Source organism: Homarus americanus, unplaced genomic scaffold (assembly GCF_018991925.1).
Source record: "Homarus americanus isolate GMGI-L3 unplaced genomic scaffold, GMGI_Hamer_2.0 scaffold20465, whole genome shotgun sequence".
Taxonomy (NCBI): Eukaryota; Metazoa; Arthropoda; class Malacostraca; order Decapoda; family Nephropidae; genus Homarus; species Homarus americanus.
In genome coordinates this window covers 8,993,970-9,020,645 of record NW_024756914.1, presented here as the reverse complement: position 1 = coordinate 9,020,645, position 26,676 = coordinate 8,993,970, and the positions used below count along the sequence as shown (strand labels likewise).

Sequence of the window (26,676 nt, the reverse complement as noted above, 5' to 3'; positions counted from 1 at the left end):
CTGAAACGAACCCGCCGGCCAGCTGATCCTTGTTACTGTTGTAGTGATGGTGGTGGGTGATGATGACCTTCTCTCTTTAAACTTTCTCTACCTTCATTATGCACTACAGGTAATACATTTTCTTGCCGCCATTACCTATGTCAATTATTTATTATATGGAGGAACTAAAATACTACAGGTAATTTGTTGAATAGTGTTAATTAGATAATTTGTTTGCTGATATTTACAGATTACGCAAGTTGTTGAGTTACCAGAGACACAAATAGAGCTTCCCAGGTGTGTGAGATATATACTATAGACGAATAGTTTGATAGATATTTGGTTAATATTCATTTAATGGCTGCGGCAAGAGTTTCGTATTTAGTTATTCCCGGTTAGGTTAGGTTTCAACAGTGATTTGGAAGTTGGAATTGTTATGAGAATATGGTTTTTTTGTGTATTTTAGTGTGTTATTTAAATCAGACCTTTATTTCTTATTGCAAATGAGTGAATTTTGTCCAAAAAGTAAAACAAAATGTTAATTAAAAAAACCCCGCTTATTTTCCAAAAATATGAAGGTCAGATTTGAGTAAAACACACCTAAACACACACAGAAAAAAACCGTATTCTCATAACTTAAGGGAGCCGCCACAGCCATTAAACGAATATTTACCGGATATTTTATTAAGGAACATATGCTTAATGGGGGTTTATATTGTGTACCTCCACCACAAGCATGACTGGCCATTAGGGACGACTGTATACTTGTCTATACTATACTACACTACACTGCACTACGCTATGCTACACTACACTATGCTACACTACACATCACTACACTACACTGCACTACGCTATGCTACACTACACTATGCTACACTACACATCACTACACTACACATCACTACACATCACTACACTATGCTACACTACACTATGCTACACTACACATCACTACACTACACATCACTATACTATGCTACACTACACTACACATCACTACACTACACATCACTACACATCACTACACTATGCTACACTACACTATGCTACACTACACTATGCTACTCTATACTATACTACACTATGCTACACTACACCATGCTACACTACACATCACTACACTACACATCACTACACTACACATCACTACACTATGCTACACTACACTATGCTACACTACACATCACTACACTACACATCACTACACTACACATCACTACACTACACATCACTACACTATGCTACACTACACTATGCTACACTACACATCACTACACTACACATCACTTCACTATGCTACACTACACTATGCTACACTACACATCACTACACTACACATCACTACACTATGCTACACTACACTAAGCTACATTATGCTACACTACACTATGCTACTCTATACTATACTACACTATGCTACACTACACTATGCTGCACTACACATCACTACACTACACATCACTGCACTATGCTACACTATGCTACACTACACTATGCTACTCTATACTATACTACACTATGCTACACTACACTATGCTACACCACACTATGCTGCACTACACATCACTACACTATGCTACACTACACTATGCTACTCTATACTATACTACACTACACTATGCTACACTACAGTACACTACACCACACTACAGTACACTACACTATGCTACACTAAACTATGCTCCACAATGCTGCACTAAACATGTAAAGTCAAGTAGCTGTGTAGACTGGGAGTCCCTTGGGACCAAACCAGCAATCTTTAAGATAGGAGATGAGTCCTGTATCCATTTGGCCACTGCACCCCACTGTGCAGGTATATACTGTACAGTATTGGTAAACAATAAATCAATTCGACCAAGGAAATGTTAGAAGTGTACATCATTATTGATGTGTACAACACTTTAATTTTAATTGTTGATTTATATTGGGTTGCTTCTTATAGTCCTATGGAGAAAAAAAATTATTTTAGATATTTGTTTCTAAATTTGTTCTCATTATTGACAGAGGGATGTTTGTGGTGAGGAGGGTGGTGTGTGGCCCCGCCTCCCTCTGTTTTCTGACAACAGTCGCCCAAGAAGCAACAACCAAGAAACCAGAAGGTCCAATAACTTTGTATAATAACTATGTTGCAGAAAACAAACTCTTTTATGATGAGTATCAGAAGAACGTTGTTGACGAACTTCAGCGTTGTTATGAAGAGGTACAGTATTGCAGAATTATTAATGTCTTATTGCCTTACCTACCATGACTGTTGGGTACAGTGTGTGGAAGTTACAAAAACTGTACTGTACATGTACTCTTTTATACTTAGAGTAATGTAGAAGTCATTGCATTATTTTGAACTTAACAGCTGTTACATAAAGCAGCTCTCAAAAAAATTACATGTTTTTTGTCATATAGAATAAGAAACCAGTGTGTTTTATTTACAGTAGTTATAATATTTTTGAAGCTACTGTATTAATTTTTAAAATAGGTCAAATGATTTATGGAGCCCTGGACAGTACGGATATATTTCAGTTGTTTCTTACCCAGTTCATTGTAGTACGTACAGTAATGTGTAGTAGATTAGAGGTGACCTTTATCTTCACTCCAGAGATGATGTGTTCAATGTTTGTCTTGACACACTGTATTATTTAGAGACAGCCATCTGGTCATCAGGTAACTCTTCATATCCTTTCTATAACTTCTGGTCTGTTCAAGATTATTATAACCAAACTATATCAATTGTGTACTGTATCTTCTTTGTACATTGTGTTGACTGCAATAATTGTATCCCAGCATCTGTGATCAAGATCACATACAATACAGTACAGTAATAATATTTTTATTATTACATATTTGCCCTCATGACAAGTACTGTATATACTTCCTGTGATTCTTTATTTCTGTCTTGTTAACCCATTGAGTGGCAGGGGTTTCCCTCAGGTGAATATATTCGTCTAATGTAAGGTCAACACTACAGTACTCCTTAAAGGGTTAACACAATGTTTCTGTGGTGTCAGCAGGGCTGGATGTTGATGTTTATATGTAAATGCAATTTACATAAGAAAAAATGCTGACTGATTTACTAAACAAGTAATATTTTAATTTTATAAAACTTATTGTATAAATTTCTGTGTTGGATGTGCTTGTTTGTAACATTTATATTCTTAGTGTTAATTGTTGTTTGCTGTAGGTGTTAACATACACACCTCCAGCTCCACCAAGCATGTTGCAGAAGTTTCTGGGCTGGCAGAAGGTGGTGACTCCCCCCAGTGGTGTTTATATATGGGGAACTGTTGGTACCGGCAAGACCAGGCTGATGGATCTCTTTTTTGACTGTGCCCCCTTCAACAGAAAAAGAAGGGTATGTAATGCTCTATGGCATGATTTATTTTCATTGAGATGTTACTTTGTTTCTCAACACATGGCCCTAGGAGCCTCTACCTGCATAGTATACTGTACTGTAGTGTGTTGGGGCTGGTGTAGGCTGTCATCACCAACACTCACTCTTGTGTTGTTATTTTGAGTTTTTCTAACTGCTGTAACAAATGTGTTCTGTCAGTGTTCCTCTTCCATATAAGGATCCCAAGATATACTTCAAATTTATCTGTTATGTCATTCAACCAAAGCTTTTAAGTTTATTCCTGAGTAATTATTGCCTTCAGAAATGTTGCCCTGACACATCTCACTTTTCCTGAGCAGACTCCTCCTTTACCCTCCATCTATGTTAATTTCAAAACCAGGACATCTAACTTCATTTCATTAATGCTAACTTCATCTTTTTTTATTATCTATTACTGAATTTACTGTATATTTGTTTATGTTCATACAGCTCAGTCATCCATGTTCTCTCTCTCTCTCTCTGATAACACTCATAACAGCACTTCTCTTAACAGGTGCACTTCAACTCATTCATGTTAGATGTTCACAAGAGGATACACGCTGAGAAGAAGAACATCAAGAAGATTCACTCCCCAGACCAGGCACGGTACTTTGAGCCGGATGGAACGTACACCATTAATCTGAGACCATACGACCCCATCCCACCTGTAGCTAGATCCATTGCTGATGAATCTTGGCTCATATGTTTTGATGAATTCCAGGTGAGACACATTATGTCAGACATTGTAATTTTGTTGTTTAATATTACCATTCACCAGTACTGATGAGGAATTTATCAATTACCGGGTACTACCAGTATTTTATAACTAAGTTACAAAGCTGCCATGCTGAGTAAGGCAAGTATATGGCCTTGGTTATTTAGCCACTTGTGTACGGGATCCCTCTGTGCTGAATAAAATCGTCTGGTGTAAGCCAATTGCAGTAAAATATTAAAAGTGGTATCCCCATAGTGAAGGGGTTAAATGCCTTTCATAATTTAACAAAATATAACATCCAACCTTAATATACTCCTGGCATACTTTCATTTAAGTCCAACTTTAATCTCGACATAAATATTAACAAACATGTCACATTTGCCTTCAATAAGTGACCAATCATACAATAGAATGTGTAAGATATATCCTGAGACTCCTAGAGGAGAGTAAAGCTGTACCTGATCTTATGATGACCCTTTGGGTTGATTATAGAAAAAAACAAAATGATAACTAAATTCACATTTGTTATTCATATTACTTACTTGCAGGTTAAACTTTATCGTATATTCTTTCAACAGGTGACAGACATTGGTGATGCTATGATACTGAAACGGTTGTTCACAGAATTATTTAATAACGGCATTGTTGTTATAGCAACAAGTAATCGACACCCAGATGACTTGTATAAAAATGGTCTCCAGAGATCAAACTTTTCACCATTCATTCCTATACTTAAGTCTCACTGTGAGGTAAGACTGTTACATTTTGTATACTCTAGGTGAATTTGTACAATATGATGCACTTACAGGAAGTTAAGACATCCAGAGTGAACATTGTAAGTAATTCCATGTTGCTGTCTTCATTATTTTTATTTTTTATCAAAATCTACTTATTCTTTTACTTTTTTCCTCTTCGCCAATGATCGGCTCATTAGCTGCTTGGGCGGTTGGTCACGTCTCTCTTACCCACTTTTGGCAAGTACTGGGCATGCACTGGCTCCCGAATGTATCAGTACCTGTGCCAGTGTATCTGTACTTAATGTATAGTTCTGTGTCGTGTTTCATTGTTGACTGGTTCTGAAGGTCATCTTTGGGGATGGAATATATGATACCTTATTACATCAAGTTACTGTAGTTCAAACTAAATTTCAGAAATTTAAAATTTTATTTAGACCTCTTGGTTTTAGCTGAAAGATAATGCATGTGGACAGTGACCGTAGACTGTACATTAACTACTGTACGACCCAAGTTCAGGAAACAAACTCAGAAGACTGTAAGTTGGTGTACCATCATGACTGATAATAAGACAAGGTACAGTGCTGTACATGTCATCTTTGAGGCTGAACTTAAAAATATGTGAAAAATTAAACATGTTAGTGTTGAGTGAGCTGCCATGTGTGTGATGTACTGTAGTATCAAACACTATGTTGAGGCGTGTTTGGATACAAGATGTGTGGAGTTGATCCAACTTGTTTACACAAATAAGATTGTTTAAAGGGAAAGGGTTAGTTCAGCAAGTACTGTGTATACAGAAATAAAGGGAACGTGAAAATAGTATTTACTTATAGGTAAGATGGATTAAACTGAAAGAAAAACATTCAAGTATTGTTACCCCCCCCCCCCTTCTGGTAAGTTAATGTTCTTGGTAATATATATTTGTTGCTAGTTTTTCATAAAATACTAGTATTGATTTTGTTCAAGAGAAAACTTGTGTTCAAAATTCTCAAAATCAACACAAATAATTTTTATAATCTCAAGTTTTCTCATAAGTTTTTGTCCTTATGCTTTTCAGTTTCATACTATTTTATGTCTTGATTTTCCCACCTCATTCATGGGTACTTTGTGTTATCATATACTGTAAGTTACAGTTTTTTTGCTTCAGCTTGGCAAGAGGTAATTGAACAGGCAATTGTTAATTTTTATGTATTACTGTAAAGGTGCACAGCCACATTGAGATACTGTAGTCATCACTGTGTTTTATGAGTTGCCCTTCTCTGAGTAGAGGAAGCAGCTCTTGTAATATTCTGTAGAGACATGGATGAATTGTGAATATTAAACAAGAGTATTATTTCAGGTGATCAACTTAGACTCAGGTATAGACTATAGGATGCAGCAGCTCTCAGGGTCACAGAAAGCTTTCTTTGTTAAGTCAGAATGTGATGCAGAGGCTGAAGTTAAGGCTTTATTTAAGGTATGTATTTCATCCACGCTATCTTGTGATGCCACTCTTCCCCCTTGCTACCTTCTCTGTCATATTCTTTTTCATCTTAATTAATGATCTTGTTCTTTTTTCTTTCTTGTTTTCACCTCGCAAACATCTTCATTTTTCCTTCTTAAATTTGCTGCTCCACATGCCCAGACCAACTCACTGCTATCTTAACCACAGCTGCCTTTATGCCTCACCAATTTGTAACATCTTCATAACACCTTCTTAAGGCCTCTCTCTATCTTGCTGCTCCATAACCCAATCTTCAAGATATCATTTTCTACACCTTACATTCTCTCCAGGAGGTGATATATTGTCATGCTGAATTGTTTACCAGCATGGTTTATACAGGTACAGTATACTGTACATGCTGATTCAATGTAAACTTGTGTGATGATTTTAATATTGATCTACCTTGGTATCACATCATATTTTGCAACAGTAGACTCCCCGGGTACAAAGAAGATACACAGCATCCCTCTTTTAACTATGAAAGAGAGTTTCAAAAGCATAAATGATAATGTTTTACTCTTGTACATATATACAGTGGTCCCTTGGTTAACGAACACAATTCGTTCCAGAAGATCGTTCGTTAACCGAAAATTTTGTTAACCGAAACCATTGTTTCAATGGGATTTTGGGTAATTGGTTCCAGCTCACCGTAAATTACATACAAAGTAAAAATAAATGCAGTAAAGTACACTTACTTTGAGGTGTGTATGTAGAAGGCTCCTGGTTGATGATGATGATGGGAATTAGAAGTGGGGGTGGAGGAGGAGAAGGGAGAAGAGAAGGAAATGGGGATGGAAGAGAAATCACCCCATGCTTCATGCCGTCATCTCACCCATAAAATTTTAAGTTCACTGGGTGTAATTCAAGATTATTTTCTTTAAATCAACACTGCACTGCACTATATATTGTCAATATGTAAAATAAATTTCAGAATGGCCAATAATTGTACAGTACTGTAAAAACGTAAAAATAGTTTATGTTCAAGAGAGCCACAAGCAAGATGTTACCTCCACTGACCAGAGATACAAACTGACGCCTTGCTGGGTGAGTCAAGTGGCTGATTGGCGCACCAAAAACTAGTTTCTTGTACTGCATTTATGTTAAATAAGTGTTAAAATTACTAAAAATTTTAATATAAAACTTGGAAAATTATTGAAAAGTACAACCTTCTAGATATTTACTCAAATGGGAACTAATATTCTAGCTGGTGAGCAAGCGAAAACATGTTGACATGATTTCGTAAAATTTTCGTTAACCGAATTTTTGTACAGTACGTTAACCGAATTGAAGATTCTTATGGAAGGTAATTCGTTAACCGAAATTTTGTTAACCGAGGGATCACTGTAGATACATTTAAGACATTATTGCACAGGGGGTCTTCATCATCTGATCTTAATAGGGACCAGAAAAGACTGGGATAATGATTCCACGGATAAAGGGGAATTAATTCCCATAAGAATTAATTGGAATAGTATCTAATCAGGTCCATCACATTGTTAATTACTCTCAAAAAGTTTTATTTGATATGTTTTAAGATTTATTTACATAAGAAATGTTAAATATTTGTTTACACATTATTTTATGAAATTATTTAACTATAACTTATTTAAGATACTTAAAGTCATTTGGAGTCTGTGTGTTGACACGACGCAGGCTACCTAACCACGCGGTTGGCCAACTGTGCACACAAACTCGCACACTCATTTCAGTGAAAGTAATTCATTGAGACGTTACTAAAATAACAATAAATATAAAAATAAGAAATACAAATAAATAACAAGGAATAGTACTATGGAGATAACATGTATGTGCAGTAATTGTGTAACTGAGTCGCCACTCACCACGCAGTAACACTCAAAGTGGGGGAGGCTAAACTGTAGGCTATGTTATTGTTCAACTTGTAATTTTGGGGAGATATGTGTAATATTCTTTTACTGTGTTATAAGCACACACAATCGTTCATACAGAATGTGTAAGCAAAATAAACAAAATTAATATCATAAGGTCAAAAACATAAAGGTAATAAACATTTCTTAAGTGGTCTGCAGTTAGCTAACAGAGCGGGGGAGGGGGAGCGGCTAGGAGGATCTCTCAGTTGTTCTCTGTCTCGTGAAATGATTGCCAAATGGCAACGCAGTATTTTTTCTTTTATTTCAATTATTATAATTTTATTTAGTCCTCACATTAACTGGTACAGTATACAGCTCCTCCCCGACTTACGACGGGGTTAGGGACCCAAATCCAGGTCGTAAGTAAAAAATGCTTAAATAATACATAGAAAATCTAAAATGGGTGTCTCTTTTTTTTTCTCAGCACCACAAAACTCTCACTTTTATGCTTGCCAGCCATGTCAAAGTGGATTACAAATGAAAATTTTATCAGTACACAGCGCAATCACTGACGTTGGGACTCGAAAATACGTAATTTGAAAAAATTTTGGTACAACTGAGGCAGGTCGTAAGTGCGGGTGGTCGTAAGTCGAGTAGGTCGTAAGTCGGGGAGGAACTGTACTGTACATGCGACACATTTCATCCAAGCAGTCACTAAGCTGACTAAAGAGATGTCGTGACTTCACATAGGGGGATAGACAGCTCACTTCCTCAGTACATACGTTCACTTCTCACACATGCAGGGATACCTGTACACCACTTTGCTTCGGTTTAGAACTCATGGCTAAAAAAATCCCACCACTCTCACCAAATGCACAACAAAGTAAAAAAAAAAATACTTTCAAAACAAGGCTTAGAGATGCAGGTGAGAAGGATGAGCTTTGAGAGAATGGGAGGCAGGTAGAAATTTCAAACGCCTATTTCATCCGTGGAATCCTCATAAGTTCGAGGAATTTTTATGTATACGTAGTTCTACAATGCTGTAATTTGGGCTCGTAACAACGGATCCACGAACAATGAATACTCGGATAATGAAGACTCCTATAGTACATTTTAATTTGTATTATTATTTTTTGTTAGGTGGACTTAGATATGCATTACTAATACTACAGTACTGGGTTGTAAACTGCTCAGGGATACTAAATTTTACTATTTATCATTTCTACAGATCTTCAGTGCAGAAGAAACAGATGTTGTTCGCCCTCGCACCCTCACGTATCATGGTAGAAATGTGACGTTTCAAAAGACCTGCGGTGGTGTATTGGACAGTACATTTGAGGAACTGTGTAACAGAGTAAGTAGAATGAAGAACTTCCTAGAGTTTGTTGTAAAGTAGAAGCCTCTCCCTGTGAAACATTCAGTATCAAGACCATGGGTGTTTTAGTTGGTTACTACAGCTGTAAGTTAAATTACCAGAGACACTTGTATACAGGTATACAGGGGTTCTCCGACTTACAGTATTTACTTGATGACGTATTTTTTTACTTTCATTTACTGTATTTTGTCATTCGATTTCTTGTGTTCTTTTAAATTAAGTGATTTTATATGTACAAGCAGTCCACGACTTACAACGGGATTAGGGACCCAAGTTCAGGTCGTATGTCGAATTGGTCATAAGTCGAAAATGCAAAAAATAATACAGTCAACCCTCACTTTACGCGGTTAATGTAACCCGCAGGGTCCCGCGGAAAGTGAGGAACGCGTAAAGTGAATAACATAACATATGGGATTAATTGAAATAGAGTCCGGGCCGACCCCCAAACTCCACTTTTTGACGACACACAACTATGTTGTAGTAAAAATTTTATCTTAACTTTATGATGGTATGAAAAAACAAGTAATATAGAAGAGGTTAGGTTAGGAAAAATAAAGGTTAACATAGGAAAAATAAAGGTTAGGTTAGGAAAACTAAAAGTTATGTGGAACACTTACGTTAGCAGAAGAGATGGGTCGGCATACGAGGATGGAGGCTGGTTCCGAGGCAGAGGGCAGATTACTGGCCCTCAGGTGAATCACCATTACTAGGTGAATCACCATCACTGTCACTTACAGTTGTCAGGGCTTCCCTGACAAATCCCTCAAAGTCATCTTCACTGTCACTATCACTGGCTTGGGCTGGCTGTGGTGGGTTGCGGGCGAAGAAATCTGTTATGCTTTGCTGACGGCTGGTGTTGATGTTGTCGTGATACACCTTGATGTAGGGCTCCATAGTCTGCAACAGCTGGGTAGTGAAGATTTTATACCTGTTTGCGTCAGGGTCGTCGGAAAGGAGGAGCTTGGCTTTCTCGATACACTCGATGGCACCCCTAACATTACTATGGGATAAGTGTTATTCTTCTTGGGATGACGCACCACCTGCCTCTTCACTGACGTCGTCATCATCATCATCTACCATCTCCTCGGTAGTCACATCAGGTTCCAGTATCACCTCCAGGATGTCGTCGTTGGTGGTCTCGGAAAAGCCTGGAACTGTAACAGTCTGCGCAGCTTCTCTGGCAAGGTCCACTGCTACTGCAACAGTCTGAACCTCGCCAGTCACAGATTGACTCCTCCTCTCACCTGGTATTCCATGCAACACATGTCTCCATGCGTGACGAATTGTAGCAATAGACAGCTGATCCCATGACTCCACCAAGAAGTCCACAGCTTTCTTGATGTTAAATACTCTCCAGAATTGTTTGAACAGTATTTTTTGCTGTGCCAACTGTTGATCCTCATCTTCTTCGCTCTTGCTATCGGTGGTGGTGTCACTCAGGTTGCGCAACTCTTCCCTGGTGTTGGTGTAGTCGTTCAGGAGTTTGAATTTTTTCGTAGAGAATGCAGCTTTTACATTACAGATTAACTCTTGGTCCATGGGCTGTAATATAGACGTAGTGTTGGGAGGAAGGAAGACCACTTTTACGTTGGGGTGACGATCTAACAGTAGGGGCGAGTGTCCTGGTGCGTTGTCCAGCAGCAACAAAATCTTGAATGGCACATTCTGTTGCTCACAGAATTTCTTTACATCGGGAACAAAACAGTCATCAAACCAGGAGAGGGACAGTGTAGAGAACATCCACGCCTTACGTGCGGTCAGCCAGTGAACATTTAGCTTGGTCATGTCCATGGTTTTGTAGGCGTGCGGCTTGCGTGCTGTGTGGATCACCGATAACTTGAGCTTACTGGTACCGGAGGCATTGGTGGTAAACAGGACGGTGATGCGTTCCTTCTGCATCTTCCGGCCCCGAATCCTGCTGGCATTCTTTACAACGAAGGACTTGGAAGGTAGCTTTTTCCAGAAAAGACCAGATTCGTCCATGTTAAACACCTGGTCGTCGGTGTACTGTCCTTCCTCCATAATCTCACGTAAAAACGGAGGAAATTCCCTAGCCGCAGCACGGTCAGCACTCACTTCTTCACCACCAATGTTTATATTGGTGATCTTGTTCCGGATATTAAACCTCTGTAACCACCCAGAGGAAGCATTAAAGGGTTTGGGCTCTGTAGTTCCCATCTTTCGTGCCACTGCAATGTACAGTTCACGTGCGTAGTCCTTAACAGAGCGCGTGTCGACCGCCATGTTCCGTCGCACCTGACGCACCAAGTACCTCACAAGTAATTTTTCTGTCTTGAGAAGCACCTGGTTGTGAAAATACTTGTTCATAGAAGCACCTGTAGATTTTGTGATCTTCATGTGCTCCTTTATCTTGGCTGCATCCTTCTTTATTGTTCGAATTGTAGATTCATTCACACCATGCTGGCGCGCCAAACCAACCTGCCTTGTTCCTTTCTCCAACTCTTGGATGATGGTATACTTCACCTCGTAGCTTAAGGAACGTCGTGTCTTCTTTGGCTTAGTGCCGCTGGGTCCAGGTAAGGAAAGGTTTCTCTCTGGGGGTGGTGGTCCGGCGGAAGCCATTTTAGAGAACAATGGATGCACGTTTACACGGTCTGGCGTGGAGGGATGAAACTGGCGCGGCTAGGTCAAGGATCATCTTTCCTCCCTCCCTCCCTCCCCCGGGTGGACACGTCATAATACTTTAAGCCAATTACAGCTAGCAGCAGAGGGGGGTAGGGATGCATGGCCAATCACAGTCCGATACGTCATATGACGTCAGTGATAACGCAACAAAGACACACACTGCGCAACCTTACCGCGCGGCTTGCCCAAGCGGAGGGAGGAGGAGGGAGAGGCGAGGAGCGCAGGCAGGCAGGCGGGTGGGGCGAATCTAAAAATAGCGTCGCGCCGGACACTCTCCGCGTAATGGGGTTCACGCACCGCGTAATGTGAGCACGTTAGGTTCTGGCAAGGCACCGCGTTAACGTGGAAACGCGGAATGTGGGACCGCGTAAAGTGAGGGTTGACTGTGTATATATATATATATATATATATATATATATATATATATATATATATATATATATATATATATATATATATATATATATATATATATATATATATATATATATATATATATATATATATGCAAGTAAATCACTGTAGGTGCGCGTGATCTAGGTATATGCTGATAACCACAAGGAAAGAAGAAAACACGAAGTTCCCAAGCGCTTTCGTGTAATTCACATCTTCAGGGGTGAGTACAGACTAGAGAGAGAAATACAAATCAAGGTGTATATATACAGAGAAGGGTGAGACCAGGTCCACAATGGTCAGGTATTAGGTAATGACCCTACTAATCTTTAAATAGCACACAACGGTTGGTGGTCAGGTCAGATGGTCAGGTGACCCGGCCTTCTCACCTGGTCACATCTTCTTAATTACAAAATTGTCCAGCTTGTACATGCCGTTACTCAAATTCATGTTGAATGCTTCGGTATGTTTAATAAGACTAGATTCTATGATGTTCCTACTATCAATTGAATTACATGGTAATATTGAGGAGGCATTATCCCAGTCAATGCAATGCTTGTTATCCCTCAAATGAACAAACAGAGCATTGGATTCCTGGCCTGTCCTAACATTGTATTTGTGTTGTTTAATTCTAGTTGCAAGATCTTTACCTGTCTGGCCTAAGTAAAACATATTACATTCCTTGCAAGGAACTTTATAAATGCAACCAATTGTGTTGTTGGGGGAGTTCTTGATTAACATTTGTTTAACAGTGCATGAGTTTTTAAATGCCACATTGACGTTCCAGATTTTTAGTTGTGAAGGAATGTGTGAGAAATTTTTGTGAAATGGTAATATTAAGATATTCTTATGGTCATGGGTGGGCTTGGGATCAGTTCTATAAAAAGTTTTCTTAGTACAGGTAGTTCTGCTATAACGCGATAATTGTGTTCTTGTAAAATATCGTGTTATAGAAAATCGCGTAATAGAAATAACAGGGCTTATGGAGAAAATAGGGTTAGGTGCAGATTACTCGAAATCGAAAAAATTTAGTAGTTAGCCTAACACAAAGGATAGCACAGTCTAAATAAATGTTACATTCATATCTAATAATGAAATCATACAGTAAATTTAACACTTTACCTTGAAAAAATATGAATGTAACTTGATGGGGGAGAAGGGTGATTTTGAGGTTGATAACATCGAGCTTCTCTTCAAGTGTTATATCCTTTCTTTTACGATAATCACCGGGAATTCTATCATCAGAACGCTTCTTGAAGATATTCTTCTTTACCATATTCACAGTTAATACCACAAAATTGGAGAAATAGTAAGCAAAAATCGCGTTATAGCAAACAAGCGATCGCGTTATACAAATATTGTTCCGAATTCATAAATCGCGTTAGAGCAAATTCGCGTTATCAAAACACGCGTTATAGCAGAACTCACTGTAATGTTTAGGCATTTGTCTATGAAAGATCTAGGGTATTTAAGGTTTGAGCCAATATTATATATATACACCTAGACCCCGACTTACGACGGGGTTAGGGACCCAAATCCAGGTCGTAAGTCCGACATGGTCGTAAGTCCGACATAGATAAAAAAAAAAAAAATAAATAAATAAATAATAATTAATAAAAAATCTACAATGAAATACAGTACAGTAAAAGTAATGAATAATGATGAATGGATACAGTACAGTGAAAGTAATAAATAATAAGGAATGGTTACAGTGTGACAGCACTTACCTTTAATGTAGTCAGCTGAATGCACATGGGGCCCCCATAATTTTCTAATTATACATGAAGACTACATTAACTGGAAACGTTTCGGTATAGAAAATGCGTGTGTCATTTGAAAAAAAAATTATTATTTTTTTTTTTAATAAAAAATCTGCGGCGGTCGTAAGTCCCGACGGTCCACGTAGTCGTAAGTCGGGGTCTAGGTGTATTTGTATTCCTCATCGATGAATTCCGGACTGCAAATTCTCAAGGCACGTAAAAACATTGTTGAAAATACTGACTGTTTGACTCTATTATGGTGGGCAGAATAATAATGAATGTATGAACACACATTAGTAGGTTTTCTATAAATACTGAACTTAAAAGTGTTACCTATTCTGTGTATCAGACAGTCTAGGAATGGCAATTTACAGTCTTGCTCTAATTCCACAGTGAATTTGATCGAGGGGGCTAAGTTGTTAAGTTGTGGCAGGGAAGCTTTTAGGTCCTCATTACATGGCCAGAGACATAATACTTCATCAACATATCTAAACCAGACTGCTGAGGGTGGTAAAATATTACTTAATAGTTTCTTTTCAAAGAATTCCATATATAGGTTGCTTAATACAGGTGAGAGTGGATTACCCATTTGCCATACCAAATTTTTGAGCATAATATTCTCCATTGAATTCGAATTTGCAATCCTTAATACATAGTTTGATGAGTTCGATGAAGTCGTCTTTCGAGACGGGCAGTGAAATATCATCCAGAGCACATCAAGTCAGTGCTGCTTGAATTGATCAAGGACAAAGGATATGCCCCGGATCAAGTGTTTGATGCTGATGAGACTGGCCTCCTTTATAAATGTATGGGTAACCGAACCTACACTACAAAGACCCAAAAAGATGCTGCAGGGTTTAATGCAGCTGGTGATTTTAATTGCAAACCCATGCTTGTTTACCATTTGGAAAGTCCCCGTGCGTTAAACGGTAAAAATACGTAAGCTTCATTTGCCTGTTGTTTGGAAGTCCAATAAAAAGGCCTGGGTGACTAAGGTGATATTTAGTGATTGTTTGCACATGAGGTCAAGGAATATCTCAAGAAGAAGAATTTTTACTTAAAGGTGTAGCTGTTGTTGGACAATGCCCTTGGTCATGATGCAGAAATGCTTCAATTCTCACATCACAATGTGGAAGTTATGCTCTTGCCCTCCAATACCACTTCCATTCTGCAACCTATGGATCAAGGAGTTAAGACATTTAAGTTATATTATACGAGGAATGTAACTGAAGCAGTGGATGCTGGTGCTTATGAAACACTGATGGAATTCTGGAAGGCATTTAACATCAAAGACAATATAAAAATGTCTTGGAATGAAGTTAAGCCTTCCACCATGAAAGCTTGCTGGCAGCAACTTTGGCCTGAAATTGTTCAGGATTTCCGACAGTTGACAAGGAAATTGCAGAAATAGTGAAACTAGCAAAGGAAATTGGAGGTGACAGTTTTGATGACACGTAGAAAGAGGAGGTGAATGAACTGTTGGACTCACATTTTCAAAAACCAAAAAATGAGGAGTTTGAAGAACTAATAGCAGATGACAGTATAAATGATGATGATGATGCTGAAGTGGAACCCATAAAACCTAAATTAACAATTAAGGTGACCTCTGAATTCCTCCTGCAAGCAAATGAACTCTGTTAGATGTGTTTCTACATAGATCCAATAATGGAGAGAAGTTTAAAGTTCAAAAGGGGCCTTGATGATCTTTTTGTGGCATACAGAGAAATTTTTAAAGATTTACATAGAAAATAACAGACTTCTACTCGAGGCTGCGGTCACCCCAATCATCAATATCATCTGCTGATCTGCAGCCTGAAGCCGATGATCCATCGGCTTAAGAAATAAAAATCATTCCGGTTTCATCATTATTGAAGTCTTCTTCATCAATCACTGTCATCAGAAGGCTTCACAACATCTACCATATCGTCGTCATCAGTTACGCTACAATAACTTAACCATGGACCAGTGAGTACAGTAATATGATTATATAATGCTTATCATTAATATTTTTAATTGTTTATAGTATGTTACTTTTATCATATTTGTGCATTATGTTAATGTTTAAAAGGTATGTATTTCACATGATAAGTGAGTCCATTTGAGGTCACCATCCTGCCACCCCATTTTTCACATAAGAAGCTAAGTTTGCCCAACACATTTTTCGAGGAACCTAACCCCCGCTTTGGACAAGGGATTACTACTACACTTATGTCTCTGCCCATTTGGTCAAGTCAGGTCTACTTTGAGAATAACACATAATACTGTATACTGTATATCGTGTTTGTTATAGGCTCTTGGTGCATCAGACTACCTGCAGTTGTGTCATGTGTTCCATACCATCTTCATCAAGGACATCCCCATCCTCAACCAGAGGTCCAAGGGCCAGGCCAGACGCTTCATTACTCTTATTGATACTTTTTATGACAACAAGGTAAGATGGCTACCGACACTTTACTAGGGTCTCCATAAAATCTTGGTGCAGTTTAAAATTTTAATACTGTAACTTAGGTTCTATAGGAAATAAAAACAATCTGTAAAATGCATTGGAGAGATAATTTATTCAAGTTATCTTTATGACCAAAGAATTTTAATTATTCTATTTTTTCTTTCTGTTTTTCCAGATAATCTGCTCCAACACTATATTGAATGACTTCAATAGAAGAGAAGGTGAATTATGTCCTCTGGTTAGCTGAGTTAAAGTCTGTAACAGCGGTTAGAAGAAAATTTACAACTCGTTACAAGAAGGAAACACCGCACAGAAATTAATTACAAGATGGATGAAGAAGTTTAAAGAGACTGATTCTGTTAATGTTGTTATTAACAAACTGGAAGACTTTAACTCAGCTAACCAGAGGATATAATTCACCTTCTCTTCTATTGAAGCCATTCAATATAGTGTTGGGGCAGATTATCTGGAAAAAAACAGAAAGAACAAAATAGAATAATTAAAATTCTTTGGTCATAAAGAAAACTTGAATAAATTATTTCTCCAATGCATTTTACAGATTGTTTTTATCTCCTATAGAACCTAAGTTATTAATACTTTAAACTGCACCACGACTTTACAGACACCCTACACATTAAGTTTTTTATTGAAACTTTATATGACAACAAGGTAATTTGGCCACACTTTACTATCTTAAGTATTTTATTGATACAGTATTTTAATACAGTGATATCTCTGTTAGCCAGAACAATTGGTGCAGAGCACTTCCAGGAATGAGAGATTTCCAGGTAATGAGACGACTCTCAAAGCCGGAAAAATCCCTCATCCCAGGAAATTTCAGGGTAACAAAAAAAATGTTCCAAGAAGTTCAACAAATTGCGCATTACATCATCTCTCGAAACCGGAAAAATATCACCCATCCCTGGAATTTTCCAGGTACTATAAAAAATTTCTTGGAATTTTTGGAAAATGCGCCTGATTTTCATCTCTCAAACCCGGAAAAAAGCACCCCCATCCCTGGATTTTTCCGGGTGTCGTGAAAATTTTCTCGGAATTTTCTAGAAAATTTGCCCCTTGGAAAATCACCCCCCAATGTCATAAATTTCCTGAAAATTACGACTTTGGGAACAATTTTCCAAGAAAATTTCAATTCCAGCTATCGGAGAGTTCCGAGTTTGAGGGATTCCGGCTAATGGAAATATTATTGTACAGTACGTTTGGGAGAAATACATATCTTGTAGTCTAATTTGAAAATGGTAACAGGCACAGTGACAACAAATTATATAAACCATACATTTACCTGTGTTAACATAATACGAAACATTGTATCATTACTTGAGTGAATGAAATAATATTCCCCAAAACAACAATTGATAACTCTCGGGCACTTGCGTCCCGTGTGCTAATGCCTTGGTCCCTTGAAATTTTATCCTACCCTTTTTTTTTTTTTTTTTTTTGCAAATAATATTGTCTGGCTTAAGCAATATCCGCCTTAACTAGGTTTACTGTAGTTATAAATCCTGCTTTTATATTTACATTAATTATTTTTTTAGTTAATTAAAAATAATATAACATATTTTTAATTCTGGAGTTGGGTGAGGTAGAATTTAGCCTACTGGAGACAACAACTAGGGGATTCATTAACCTACGGGAGACCGCAACTTCACTTATAGGACGCAGGCTGATTTTTTTAACCATTTTCAGACAAAAAAGTGCGTCTTATATACAGTAAAATATGGTATGCACTCCCTCATTCTGTGTCATTAGCTTTTCTTTGGTTGCTCACCTCTCAATACTGAAAATAGTTACTTTTTATAGGTACTGTACTGTTCCTACCTAATAACACCAAACTGTCATCAGGTGCGGATTGTGTGCACCAGTGATGTTCCTCACACTCAGATCTTCAAGGGAGATGAAGGTCACTCAGAATTTGTAGACAAGGAAAGTCTTATGTTAATGGATGATTTAGGATTAAAGGAGAAAAACCAAAGTACAAAGGCCATAAACATCTTTACCGGAGAAGAGGAAATGTTTGCTTTTGACCGCACCGTATCCCGCCTCACACAGATGATGACCCAGGAGTACTGGCAGGAGTACAACTCTCAGATGCGATGAAAATAGTAATTGGTACATTTTAGTTGCTGAAAATATTAGTTTTTAGAATTTTTTAAAATAACTAATAAGAATATATTTAATAATCTCAGAATTAATTATTATATTTTGCTTATGAACATTTGCTGTTTAAAAACAATATTTCTTATTTATATACAGTAGTTTGAATAAAGTTGACTATTATACTGTAATAAATGTACAACACAACATTCACATATTTCAAGAGGCAACAAGGAAATTTACCAATGGGGATCCAAGAGTTCATCACATGTGTGTCGTCCACATTGTAGATTAACTTGATATTAGAGTTTTTATGAGTTGTTACTATTAATGTAACACACAATCAGACTATTTATTGTGCTAGAGAAGCAGTCTTGTCTTTAGCCATTGCCTTGACTTCCATGTGTTCATGTATGTGTTCATCTGCTCATGTTATGCACTGCCAGATGGATGAGAGTTGTTCAGTAAATGATGAAATTGTGTCTAGGACTAGAGGGAGACTTGTTATATTGGCTTGCAAAGACGAGTTAGAACACGTCTTATTTGTACAGTACAATATCAGGAACTCTATTGTTTCGTTCAATAATTTAGCCTTGGTAAGCTGTTATTGTCTGCCCAGTTTGGATTTGTGAACTGAACAGTGGGCAGTTATCAAATTTTACTTATACTGTAGACATATACCTTGTGACTAACAAATTTACTGAATGCAAATTGTGTTTCATGTAAGAGTTTTGGCTAGGAAGGACTTGAAAATGTACACAAAAACTGTCCACAGACTCGCATAGTATGATGGTTATATCCCCTACTCGTCAAGTTGGGGGAGACATACAGGAGCACCTCACTGAATATACAGTACAATATACTCTTGATTTAACGGAATCCGATGTATTGAACTCTCGATTTAGCGTAAGGAATTTTTTCCATTATTTTTCACTTGATTTAATGAACTAGTTTGCTAAATTAAGATTAATTACGTACATAGAAACATTATTCATGGCTTACCTTAAACTAGAGGGTTCAGTGTTTGTAGTATTTTTTTCTATAATTTTCAAACTTTTTCCAATTGATACCTGCACTCTTTTGACTTTCTCCCCCACACCACTTCCTTTCTGAAACTTCTGAGAGACTTTTGGCATGATGTCAAATCACAGTAGCTAGTCGACTGAGAGGTAGCGGTGAACAACACATGCAGTGGCGATAGAACACAGACTGAGCTGATGTAAACAAGCCCCATGTGCCAAGCGGTGCATTTGGCGTTGAATTTAACGGAATCGTGCTCGATTTAGCAAACTAGCTCGCTAAATCGAGAGAAAATAACGGAAATTTGATTTAGTGAAAATTTTGATTTAATGGAAAGAGGTTGCTCAAATTTGTTCGTTAAATCAAGAAAATACTGTATTGTATCACTTCTCACGATTCATGTTGGGTAAATAAATTGTATCCCCCTTAGATACAGTGAAGGATGAGTAGAAATTAGTGAAACAGTAACATGACTTGAGAAATGGAAAAATGTGAAAAGTAACCAATATGTTTTGCATAAGACATGAAAAAATAGAAACGTGTGGTTAAAAAATTTATTTTACCTAAAGCATAAAAGGACTGGTATGAATGTTTTTAATGTACAAATGCAACAGAAAAAGGAAACGTTATGCATATATTCTTCCAAATACCTTTCATATATATATATATATATATATATATATATATATATATATATATATATATATATATATATATATATATATATATATATATATATATATAATCAGGTCAGGAGCATTGTACTGTAGCTACCTCACTACATGAATTTTTCAATGTTAGAGATTTATAAAATGAATAAGTTTTGCTGTTTTCTTTATGTATGGTAAATGAAATTTCATGGAAAAAATTGAAGATAAAACATAAACAATTGAAATTGAATTGATATAACATGTATACCATTCACCCAAACTTCAAAAGTGCACCACTTACACACTCACTGTCTCACAGCCTGTTGTACTGTTCATCATGACTGTGACAGATTTTTTTTTAATAGTAAGTTGGAATTTCCACCCTAACAATGTCTTCCAAGAAAATCCTAAGAGATGATAATGCTTGTAATGGTGGAAAGAGGAGCACAGTATATTACTCTGTGGTGACGGTGGAACAAACAAGGATATGGCCAAACATAAGTCACTCCTTGATGGAAGGTCAGCATAGTTTTATAGTTTTATAGGTTTAGGTTACAGAGAAGTGAAGGGTTGACTACTTCTAGCCCTTTTGTGTGAAGAAGCCAGTTTCACCAGAATTTGAAAATATGTAACGCATCAATGCAAACTGATGATGATGTGGTGACACTCACACCTATAATGCCATACTTCAATAAATCTCTGCTCTAATTTTTTTGTTTTATTTTTGTATCCTTGCAGTTATCTGTATATCTTTATAGTTACAGTAAACACACTACAAATACGTATCATTTAAAAAAAATTATGCAAAAATGTACTCTGGGTGCCATGCTGCTCAAAACTTTGTAATTTTAAATTCCGTGCATTGTTTGGTCCCAAGGTGTTTGGATTTATGAGCTTTGACTTTAAATTTTTTAACTAAAATTTTTATAATTTCATTGTTTGTCTATTTTATCATGTATCAAAGTAATATTGCTAAAGGTAGTGTAGTTGTATTGTAGTGTAGTATTACTGTAAAACAATGCTATGATTATGTTATAAATGTATTTATTTGTGGAATTATTATTATTTTATGTATTACTTGCTATACCAAACACAAAGACAGCCAGGGAGCTGGTGACAGACTGGTGTGTCGCCAAGCACTTTTTATGAAAAATAATGAAAAAAAATATTCTAAATGAATTCTTTATAGGAGAAGTATTATGATCAGTAAATATATGCATTATTGGCCACTTCGGACACAAAGACAGGCTTAAAATAACCCTCTTATCTCCCACCCTCTTACGCTGGTCACAGGGAAGCTTCTTGGTAAATAACTTCTCTTGTTTGTTTATTTTCTGGTATATTTTATCATGTTGTATTAAAGTAATATTACTAAAAGTTGTGTGGCTTTATTTTACTAGATGCTAATGGTATGATTATGTTATAAATGAATTTATTTGTGGAAATATTATTCCGATAATTATTTGTATGACCTACGTGGTCTCCCAAACATAAAGCCTGACGACAGACTGTGTGTGTGTGTCGCTGAGAACTTCTTAAGAGTAAGGCAAATAAAATAAAGTCAATATGAATTATTTATAGGAGATAAGTACAGGTTGTACCTCTCTAGTCCAGCAACCTTGGGACCTGACCGGTGCCGGACCATGGAAATTCACCCTTTTCCTGGATAGATAGTGACTTGTGCTTACGCTTGGAAGCACTAGCACCACTTTCACTGCTTCGTGGTCTCTTTGAAAACATATTGAAGGGTTAAATGTTCTACAGTAGGTTCTCAAATTTCGCGAGTTTTTAATTCGACGTTTTTTTATTTTGAAAAAAAAAAAAAAAAAACATAAACAACTTAAAAGTTCGACGGCGGAAACTCGAATTTTGACGGGTTTGAGCGGCCCGCCAACGTTCAGATGTGCATAATCGTGTAAACAGCGTCATTTCTCTTATGTACAAAAGACTCATAATTGTTTATTACTGATTGAATTAATGTTTATATGTGTAAAATAAACAATACAATTCATTAATAATACTTAGAATATTAAAACACACAAGGAGACGAGACGGCATTGTTTTCGTTTATATTTACAAAACCCAGTAACTGATTGGTTTTACATATAAAACTGAAGAAAATAAGACCCTGGTTGTAGCTGTAGTAAAATTAATGTAAAAAAATTACTATGGCTGTTTTAAGTTATGTTATTTATTGTTAATGAATGGAACAATATAAGTAGCTAACCATTAATGGTAAAGAAAAAAAGTGAGTTCGCATATGTAAGTGCGCACACGTGAAAACATATCGTCATTACTCTACATAAGAATATGAAAGCAACACTTATTTACTGTTCATATATATATTTTAATTAATGTTTCTGAATTTAAAACAAAAATTCTACCCACCAGTGGTGGTAAAGTTGAAAACATAAGGACAGCCAATGTTGATGTGTGTGTTTTTACTCGGAAGACGAAGTTGCCAAGTCATCAGGTTCAACTCTAGTTGAAGCTGTAGAACATAAACACTTTTTCTGTTGTTTTTAGTTTTTATTTAACTTTATCTGTGTTATTTTCGTTGGTTTATTAGGATGTTGCTTTACTAGAGGTGGTAATTCGCCAAAAAAGTAGGGTAAATAAGGCAAAATTTAGCCAAACATCGAAAGTACCAGACTGAAATTAATTTTCTCCATGCGCAAACTAAAATCGTTCCGGACCACAGAATGCCGGACTAGAGAGGTACAACCTGTATTATGATCAGTAAATAAATGCATTATTGGCCAACTCGGACACAAAGGCAAGCTGGAAAATGACCCCAAAGTGCGTAGTGACAGCGAGCGCTCGATGTAAAAAGAAACTTTCCCCTTATTTGTCTCTTCATTGAGGCGCCACGGAAGAATATAAAGGGACAATGTATAGTTTTTTCTTGCATCTTTTCTATTGTTTTATCATTTATAAAGGTTAAAAATTATTTTAGGAAAAAATTATTTTTCTCGTTTTACCACGCGTTGGGGAAATGGCGGGCGGCACCCTAGCCCGAGGCGTAAGGGTTAACAAGTGTATTGAGGACCTACAGTAAAGTTTGGAACAAAGTATATCCTTTGAAAATTGAAGCTGGAACTGCAAGGACCTTTGGTGATGTTTTTTATATTATAACCAAAAACACCTTTTCCATGGGAAATGAATTTTAATATGTTTAACTAATTTAGTACATTCAAAATAAGAGAAAAATTGCCAAAAAACATTATTCCAAGTCATGGTGCTGGAGGCACTAACATGGAATTTCAGGACTGGTCCTCCCTGCCAGTTGTTGTAGGCTGACTTAGCACAGATAGCAAATAATAATGTAGAGAGAAAAAAAAAGGAGGAATAGACATGTTAATGAGTTCTGCTACCTGGGTGATGTAACCAGTGCTGAATGGGATATTGAAGCCAGCTCAGTTGTAAGAATCAGAAGTGGCTGGAGGAAATTTAAGGAGATGCTGCCTTTATTGACAGCAAGAGGATCTATAGTTTATGTGAAAGGAAAAATCAGGAGTCAGTAACCTTTTGAACACACTGTGCCAGTTTACAATTAATTCCAAAATTTTTACTGTCCTACGTGCCAACCATAACTTTCAATACGCAAATTATTGTCCAAATGTATATTGATAAAAATACCTTTATAATAATTCAGAATACAATTACATAAGTACAGGAAGATATAAATGTAATATTAAATGTTATAAATATCAGATGCTCTCACTGATTTAGTGACTCCTCCCCCTGCTTCCTCTTGCTCAGCGTTGCTATCGCGAGTACATCTGGACACCATTGAGTTGCACACACTCCCTGGAGTGATCTGTTGTGAGTCGGTTGCTATGGGGGCTAAGGATATACATTACTTCATTTGCAAGAATATCTGCTCACATATATACGTAGACCCAAAGGTCTGAAAGCAGTGTGAATGCAACCTTTTTCTTACAAGCATATTTCTCTGGTAGGGGATGCCCAGCAACTTAGGATGGAAGCCTCATGGCCACTCTCAGTCCTTTCAAGTAATTTCCATAGTTCCACAAACTTTGCTGTCCATAATGGAGATAACTTATAATCGATCAATAACATCTCCAAGTCCCCTATTTCCATCGTTTCAAAGACAGGCAATTCCAAGTCACTCTCCTCAAAGTTTTCTGGTTTGATTAAAAAAGAAAACATTGGGCCAATGTGCTGGAAGTTTTGAAATTAAGCAGTGAACTCTGCTTTCAGGTCTTGCATGTACACTGCAATCTCTGTAACACTAACAGACCACAACTTCAGGTGCTTGAAGTAGCAGAAAGTTGCAGTTATCCACCAAGTAAACTGCTAGCTTTGCAACAAAACCCTTACATGTGTCATACACATCCATTGCTGTCTGTCCTGCACCCTGCAGGTGAAGGCTGAAATCATTGAGGTGTTTGGTGGTGTGATAGAAATATTAGTTTCACTACCCACTTGTCACCTTCCAGATCAATATATTTTTTACCCTTTTCTGTCAAAAGTCCTAATTTTGTCAAAGCCATTCCACAAACTGTTCTAAAACCTTCACACAACTTATCCACCTATCACTGGAGTGAAGGGGTACGTCTCAATATGCACTATCTATCTCATCAAGAAAAGACCGAAATTGTCTGTGTAAGAGCAGATATTGCAACAACAAAATTCAAAATTGTTGTCACAGTGGCACAAAGATTATCTTGTTGAATAATGCAATGCAACTTCATCCTCAATTAGCTTGACAAATCCTTTGTTTTTTCCTACCATTGCAGGAGTGCTATCTGTTGTAACTGCATATATTTTCTTAAAGTTAACTTCTCTCTCCTCAAAATGATCAGAGAACAATTTAACAAGGTCATTCCCCTGGGTAGTGCCAAGCATAGGTTTTAAGCAGCACAGCACCTCGTATACTTACGTGTCACTGTACCTGGCAACAATACATTACCTAAATACAGAATGTCATTAATATCAACACACTCATCAATAGCCACACTGAACACAGTTGCATTTATTAATGCAACAGTTTGCTGTTCACTTATATTTGAAGCCATGTTCAACATGCACCTATCTACACTCCTAGCAGAAACAGGCATGTCTTTTTATCCTCGAGATTATTGTGTTAGTTTGATAAATCACTAAATAAAACTTCAGAGCTGTTGAGGAGTCTCCTTTATTTAATCCCCATCAGTAAATGGCTTTCCATATTTAGTAATACAAAGTGAAACTTTGTAGTTGTCCTCGGTTTCATGATTTATGCTAGCACTCAGATTCTTCATAACGCTGCTTTGTTTTTCATAGCGGGATTCTGCTCTCTGAATTGCTTCAGATTTGTCCACATTGTCCTTAAATGTCTTCTCATGCTTTGTTTCAAAATATCGCTTTACACTCAATGTCTGACAAACAACATTCTCGCAACAAAGTGCACACACAGCTCGATCTTTCTGAAGAATAAATCCATCGTCCAAGATTGTTGAAAGGACCGGACATCAAATTTGACTTTCTTGGGAGCTGCCACTGTGGACTCTTAATTAGGCACAACTCTGGTCACCACAGTTAAAAGTACACTGACGGAGTTGATGATGTAAATAACTATTGTTGTCAACTAGAAATATAAACTTACACCAGATTTGCTTAAAAAACCCACTAGATTGAATGTTAGTAAAAAGATGAATTGCGCTTTCAATATAAACATATATAATTATCATATATATACTCTAATTTCTAAAAGAAAATATCCAAGAGAGAGAACAGACAAGCTTATACGTATCCAGGGTGATGCTAAAATGGCAACACTGGGCCTGGCGTGTCAGCAGCTGCAGTTGGCTGGACGGTGGACAGGTATTCTGTAGTTACACTACATCTATCTCGAAAGCACTGGTAATGTATGCGCCAGTTTTAGTTCAACTACAGTATATCTACATCACGTATCACATTTTGTCCATTAAAAATGGCACGTTTATGTATGTTTTTCAGTTCTGATTGTGAAATAAATCTGGGACATTGTAATTTTTTCTATTTGGTAATATAATTTTTAAATCACTTGTGTGCCAACTCTAGGGGGTTGCCGACCCCTGGGAAAGATGTATGCAACTGTTATGAGAAGTGTGATGTTGTGTGGCAGTGAAGCATGGACGGTTAAAGAGGATGACATATACAGGCTTGAGTGAGCTAAAATG

General features: G+C 37.1%; 1 protein-coding gene across 4 annotated transcripts; it reads left to right on the top strand.

Annotated features, from left to right (window-relative positions):
- Positions 1–21,217, top strand: LOC121857090 (putative ATPase N2B). 4 transcript variants are annotated; one of them, XM_042352947.1, is made up of 10 exons: positions 32–109; positions 230–276; positions 1,987–2,182; positions 3,158–3,328; positions 3,861–4,067; positions 4,640–4,810; positions 6,135–6,251; positions 9,336–9,461; positions 16,572–16,712; positions 18,588–21,217. In XM_042352947.1, exons 1-10 carry the CDS (start codon positions 47–49, stop codon positions 18,840–18,842), a joined length of 1,494 nt encoding a protein of 497 aa, XP_042208881.1. In that variant the 5' UTR covers positions 32–46; the 3' UTR covers positions 18,843–21,217. The 4 variants fall into 4 exon arrangements, with proteins under 4 accessions (XP_042208882.1, XP_042208881.1, XP_042208885.1 ...); XM_042352948.1 differs by lacking the exon at positions 230–276 and having other exon boundaries at positions 1–109; XM_042352951.1 differs by lacking the exon at positions 4,640–4,810.
- The last annotated feature ends 5,459 nt before the right edge of the window (positions 21,218–26,676 follow it).

Excerpts from the sequence above, each read along its gene's own strand:
- LOC121857090 (XM_042352947.1), top strand. The coding sequence starts at position 47 with ATGGTGGTGGGTGATGATGACCTTCTCTCTTTAAACTTTCTCTACCTT. Across the intron at positions 2,183-3,157 it reads TTCAGCGTTGTTATGAAGAG|GTGTTAACATACACACCTCC; the intron begins GTACAGTATTGC and ends TGTTTGCTGTAG. Across the intron at positions 4,811-6,134 it reads TACTTAAGTCTCACTGTGAG|GTGATCAACTTAGACTCAGG; the intron begins GTAAGACTGTTA and ends GTATTATTTCAG.